The sequence below is a fragment of the Orycteropus afer genome, unplaced genomic scaffold (genome assembly GCF_000298275.1).
Source record: "Orycteropus afer afer isolate SDZICR_OR568_19922 unplaced genomic scaffold, OryAfe1.0 scaffold00358, whole genome shotgun sequence".
NCBI classification, from domain to species: Eukaryota; Metazoa; Chordata; class Mammalia; order Tubulidentata; family Orycteropodidae; genus Orycteropus; species Orycteropus afer.
The window spans coordinates 2396947-2403600 of NW_006921945.1; the positions used below are offsets into that span (position 1 = coordinate 2396947).

Sequence of the window (6654 nt, forward strand, 5' to 3'; positions counted from 1 at the left end):
AGCCTTGGAGACCCTGTGGGGTAGTTCCTCTTTGTCCTCTAGGGGCGCTGTGGGTCGGAATCGACTCACCAGCACCCAACCACAACAAACTTGACTTTAAAGGGAAGGGAGACTCCAAACAAACAACAAAGGCACAATCAAGGTGGTTGCAGGCAGGGTTACAGGCAGACCTCGTTTTACTGCACTTTGCCTGATTGTGCTTCACAGGTGGTTGTGTTTTTTACAGATTGAAGGTGTGCGGCTGCCCTGCATGAAGCAGGTCTGTCTGCACCGTTTTTGCAGCAGCTGTGCTCACTTCCTGTCTCTGTGTCATTACTTTGGTCATTCTCAAAATATTTCATTCTTTTTCATCATGCTGTTGCACCTGTCATAGACTACTGTGAAAACATACCTTCTGTATGCAGCAGGAAACTGAAGAAATACATGCAACTCGCTTTATTGCAGAGGCATGAAATCAAACTCACAGCATCGCCAAGGTCTGCCTGTACTCCCACACCTCTCTCCTCGGTGCTCCTTGGAGGAGCTCATCAGGAGAAGCCCAGTCTATTAAACAGTGTATGCTGGTATTCTTCGTTGACCTTAATGACATGGACAGAGTAAAGCTTTCAGAACCTCCATTTGCTGATGAGGCTTGACTCAAAATGGGAAAAAAGCAGCAGGAAACATCCATCAAGAATCAGAACATGGCATATACAAAGTATGAATTTAGGAAAATTGGAAGTTGTAAAAAATGGAACGGAACACATAAAGATCGATATCCTAGGCTTTAGTGCATTGAATGGATTGGTATTAGACATTTTGAATAGGAAATCATAATACGTATTATGTCGGAAATGACAAATTGAAGAGAAATGGTGTCACATTTATCACCAAAAAGAACATTTCAGTGCACACCCATGCTCATTGCAGCACTATATACGATAGCAAAAAGATGGAAACAACCTACATCCCCATCAGTAGAAGAATGGATAGCCAAACTATGGTACATGCACACAATGGAATACTATGCAACACTAAAGAATAATGTAGAATCTGCGCAACACTGCATAAGATGGATGAACTTGGAGGACATTATGCTGAGTGAAATAAGTCAGTCACAGAAGGATAAATATAGTATTAGTTCATTATTGTGAAAAGTCAAAGAAAAGTTTGTATATGAAGGAAACTTACTTTGTTGGTTACTGGGGTGAGGGGGGCGGGTAGGGGAGGGAACACCACAAAAATAAAATTAAATTAATCGATAAAATAAAAAGGACCATTTCAAGATCTGTCCTGAAGTACAACACTGTCAGTGATGGGGCAACATCCCTACGCCTACAAGGAAGACCAGCTAATACTACTGTTATTCAAATTTATGCACCAACCACTAATACCAAAGATAAAGAAACTGAAGATTTTTACCAATTTCTGCAGTCTGAAATTGATCAAACATGCAACCAAGATGCATTGATAATTACTGGTGATTGGGATGCAAAAGTTAAAAATAAGAGGAATTGGACTTGGGAAATATGACCTTGGTGATAGAAATGACACTGGAGATCGCGTAATAGAATTTTGCAAGACCGACGACTTACTCGTTCCAAATACCTGCTTTCAACAACACTGATGGCAACTGTACACATGGACCTCACTGGATGGGATACAGAGGAATCAAATTGACTACATCTGTGGAGAGATACGGTGGAGAAGCTCGATATCATCCCTCAGAACAAGACCAGGGGCCAGCTGTGGGACAATTAATTTCTCATATGCAAGTTCAAATTGAAGCTGAAGAAAATTGAAACAAGTCCACAAGAGGCAAAGCGTGACCTAGATTATATCCCACCTGGATTTAGAGACCATCCGAAGAATAGCTTTGATGTGTTGAACACTGACTAAAGACCAGATGAGTTGTGAGAGGATATCATGCATGAAGAAAGCAAAAAGTCATTTAAAAAAAACAAAGAAAAGATCAAAATGGATGTCAGAAGAGACTCTGGAACTTGCTCTCGAACATAGAATAGGTAAAGCAAATGGAGGAGTTAATGAAATAAAAGAGCTGAACAGAAGATTTCAAAGGACGGTTTGAGAAGACAAAGTATTACATTACAATGAAACGTGCAAAGACTTGGAGTTAGAAAACCAAAAAGAAAGGACATGCTTGGCATTTCTCAGCAGAAAGAACTGAAGAAAAAAATTGAAGCTTCAAGTTGCAATATTGAGGGATTCTGTGGGCAAAATATTAAACAATGCAGGAAGAATCAAAAGAAGATGGAAGGAATACACAGAGTCCTGTACCAAAAAGAATTGGTCAACGTTCAGCCATTTCATGAGGTAGCATATGATCAAGAACGATGGTATTGAAGAAAGAACTTGAAGCTACACTGAAGGAATTAGCAGCAAACAGGGCTCCAGGAATTGACAGAATACCAGTCAAGATGTTTCAGCAAAGGGTTAGGGTTAGGGTTAGAATCCAGTGCTGGAAATTCTCACTCATCTGTGCCAAGAAACTTGGAAATTGGCTACCTGGCCAACCAACTGGAAGAGATCCATATTTATACCCATTCCAAAGAAGTGAGTGATCCAACAGAATGTGGAAATTACTGAACAGTGTCATTAATATCACACGTAAGTAAAATTTTGCTGAAGATAATTCAAAAAATAGTTGCGGCAATAGATCAACAAGAAGCATCAAGAAATTCAAGCTGGATTCAGAAGAGGATGTAGAACCAGAGATATCATTGCTGATGTCAGATGGATCTTGGCTGAAAGCAGAAAGTACCTGAAAGATGTTTACCTGTGTTTTATTGACCACGTAGCATTCGATTATGTGGATCATAACAAAGTATGGGCAACACTGAGAAAAATGGGAATTCCAGGACACTTACTTGTGCTCGTGAGGAACCTGTACATAGATCAAGAACAAAGGGAACAGAACAAAGAGATACTATGTGGTTTAAAACCAAGAAAGCTGTGAGTCAGGGTGGTATTCTCTCACCATACTTACTCAATCTGTGTGCTGAGCAAATAAGCTGAGAAGCTTTACTATATGAAGAGGAACACAGTATCAGGATTAGAGGAAGACTCGTTAACAACCTGCGATACGCAGATGACACAACCTTGCTTGCTGAAAGTGAGGATGACTTGAAACACTTACTGATGAAGAGCCAAGGCTTAACTTCAGTATGGGTTGCATCTCAACATACAGAAAACAGAAGTTCTCACAACTATACCTGTGAGCAACGTGACAATCAACAGAGAAAAGATTGAAGTGGTTACAGGTTTAATTTTACTTGGATCCACAGTCAACACTCTTGGAAGCAGCAGTCAGGAAATCAAACGACGTACTGCATTGAGCAGATCTGCTGCAAAAGACCTCTTCAGTGTTAAAGAGTAAAGATGTCACTTTGAGAACTAAGGTGGGCCTGAGCCAAGCCATGGTATTTTCAGTCACCTCATGTACCTGGGAAAGCTGGACAGTGACTAAGCAAGGAATGGTGTTGGTGAAGAATGTTGAATATACCATGACCTGCAGAAGAATGAACAGATCTGTCTTGGCAGAAGGACACCCAGAATGCTCCTTAGACGCTCATACAGCAAGACTTTGTCTCACATACTTTGGTCATGCTATCAGGATGGAGCAATGTCTGGAGAAGGACATCATACCTGGAAAAGTAGAGAGTCAGCAAAAAACAAGGAAGACCCTCAATGAGACGGACTGACACAGTGCTTACCAATACGGGCTCGAGCGTGGCAATGACCGTGAGGTGGTGCTTTGTTCTGCGGGGCGTGGGGTCACTACGAGTCAGAGCCAGCGTGACGGCATCCAGCAACGGTGAAAGTGCAGTCCGAAAGTTGTAATGTACTTAACAATACCAAGTACGCGTGTTATTTCAGTACACACAGTGGTCTAGTCTTACCAGTAAAGCTTATTACCAGCCCCCCAAAAAGAGAACTAGCCCCAGACCCCAGCTAGATAGAAAATGAAAGAAATCTACCAGAAGTGCATTATTTTCAATTTCCTGCCAATGCGGTAGGTAGAAGGTGCTAGAATCTCGCAAGGATAGAGCAGAGTCTAAGTTTCTCTATATGTTGGCTTGGGTTTCTCACGGTTACCAGGGTCACCAAGAGTTGGATGGGGAGGCAAGAAAGTATTTTTTCCCTAAAGTTGCCAAAAACAACAGTGACCAGTTTGATCAGAAATTTCCAGCCAGTCAAAAGCAAGGTCTCATTCCATCGGAGCAGGCTGGTGCGACCCCAGGAGGCTGTCGCCCACGTCCAGCAGATGCTCCTGTTTTCATTACATGCACGCAGCAGCTCGGTGACCGTGTCCCTTTCTGGGAGAGGAAGGCAGACAGGCTAGGCTCTTCTGGTTGACTGAGTGTAGATCCTTCAGGTCCCGACACTGAGAAGGCGTCTGAGTGGAGAATGGCAGGCAGCCGTCAGCGAGGAAACCAAAGCTTCCTGTGGCAAACACCACTTCTCCCACCTCCCCCAGGGGGGAGGGGGTTTTTGGGGGTGTGGTGCCTGCAGCTGTCTACGCTCTAAGCCATGACCGGGCACAGCTGGGAAGGAGGCCCTGGGTCCTGAGGACAGAGGACCGCAGGGGTCAGATGCAGTGGAAACTAGTTGTTACATCTGCCTGCAAGGTGGGGAAGACCTGGGTTCGATTCCCAGCTGGTGTACCCCATGTGCCGCCCCCACCCGTCTCAGTGGAGGTTTGCGTGTGGCTGTGACGCTGAAGAAGATGCAGAATTTCCAGAGGAAGAGAGTAGAAAGAAAGGCCTGGTGATCTGCCTCCAAAGTCAGCCAGTAAGAACCATGGATCCCAAATGTCCGATCCCACCCGGTCACGTGTGACGCGGACCAGGCAGCATTTCCTTCCTTTGCACATGGGGACTTGCTCTGAGCCAGGGCTGACTCAGTGGCCTCCAACCACAACAGCTACAACCTCTGTCTACCCCAAGACCCACCTAGCCCTTGGACACAGTCCCGCCCCTCTCCTCAAAGCCCTGGTGCTCCCTGATCTCACCGGGAGCAGGCACCCCATAGCCACTTAGGAAAGAGCCCTAGGGCAGCCACACCTCCAGGCAGCCGTGTGTCGGGCAGCCTGGCCTGTGACCGTCTGGGGATCCTCACTGGTGTGTCTGGTCAGCCAGGCGCCTGGGACGGAACGTGCTCTGTCATCTCTCAGTGTGCCCTTGCCCTTTCAGGAACGTGTCCACCTGCGAGGTGTCCTCCTCTCAGGCCGTCAGCTCCCCGCAGCGGTCCAAGCGCGTCAAGGAGAACACGCCCCCGCGTTGCGCCATGGTACACAGCAGCCCGGCCTGCAGCGCCTCCGTCACCTGTGGGTGGGGCGACGGTGCGTCCAGTAGCACCCGGGAGTGGCAGCGGCAGACGATTGTCATCCCCGACACTCCCAGCCCCACGGTCAGCGTCATCACCATCAGCAGTGACACAGACGAGGAGGAGGAGCAGAAGCACGCCCCCACCAGGTGAGACCGCGCTGCGCTCCCCGTGGGGGGCGGGCACCGGCAGGAGCGTGGCTGGGCAGCAGAAGCTTCTCCCCTAGCTGTCCAGGCTCTGGGCCGTTCTCCATCATCAGTCGTGGTGACCCACCTTCCCGAGCCTAACTCTGGTTCTGCCATGTCCTAGAATCCTGAATTCCTTCAGGGGAATGTCAAACAGGGATTCCCATAGTTGTTCAACGCTGGTCACGTAGCTTTTAAAGCAGCAGGAGGACTCTGGAGATGGGGTTTGAGACCTTGACAGTTAAGCAACAAGGACAGTGTCTCAGCCCCTGTAAGCTTACAGCTCTATAGCTTGCAGCGCTCTGCCCGACGCTGTTAACTTTGTGCCCCCTCAGAATGTGAAGGTGTGGTCCCTGTATCTGATTAACCCGGCCGCCCAGACTGCAAATTGGCTCTTCACCGAGAGAGCACCCCAAAGCCATCATCATTCATTTTACTCCTCCGTGCACCTGGGGAAGGGGCAGGAGTACAGACTCTATTTGCACGATGAGGCAATGGAGCCCCACCTCTCGCATGGCAGCCAGACTGCAGCAAAATGCAGATTCCTGCAGCACAGCTTCAGGCATCCAGACAGATGGGCCCTGGGCCCTGTCCCCAGGACAGTTGGCCCCCCGGCCTTCCATGCCCCACACATCACAGCATCTGTAGATACTGAGCTCTCGTGACCCCAGCGTGCCTGCCCCTGTGCAGAGGAGCTGAGCCCCGGGAGGAGAGGGGAGGCAGGCACTCCGAGCCCAGCGTTGTTTGCACACACACCCATGACTGTGTATGTGCACTTACCGTCTGCAGTACCACCCTCATTACTGATGCATTGATGCCACTGTTTAGTGAGCCCGGATCCGTTGTCAGCAGTCCCGCCCCACCCTTGAAATCATATGGAATACGCAGATGGACAGCTGAGACCGTTCCTGGGGTGGCCATTCCTGCAGGGCTCCTCTCTCACCTTTACCCTGCAGTGGGGGGCACAGGGGACCGCTCAAGGCCGGGGCACAGCCCATTTCCCATAACCCTTTGCCACAACTGGAAAATGACAGAAATCATTTAAAAACCCTACTAACAACTGGGTTGGAATGTTGTTTGTGAAGGATGATATTTGAGCAGATGTAGATGCTTGACCTCTGAGAGTCGGAAGAGTTGGGTGTGT

The 6654-nt window shown here is 47.8% G+C and overlaps 1 protein-coding gene across 1 annotated transcript in view; it reads left to right on the forward strand.

Moving 5' to 3' along the window:
• LOC103207226 (homeodomain-interacting protein kinase 2-like) overlaps positions 1-6654 on the forward strand; it is a 99405-nt gene that overhangs the window by 78491 nt on the left and 14260 nt on the right. The window contains exon 7 of the mRNA XM_007952789.1: positions 5193-5474. Within this exon, the coding sequence (XP_007950980.1) occupies positions 5193-5474 (282 nt within the window). The remainder of the gene's footprint in view (positions 1-5192; positions 5475-6654) is intronic.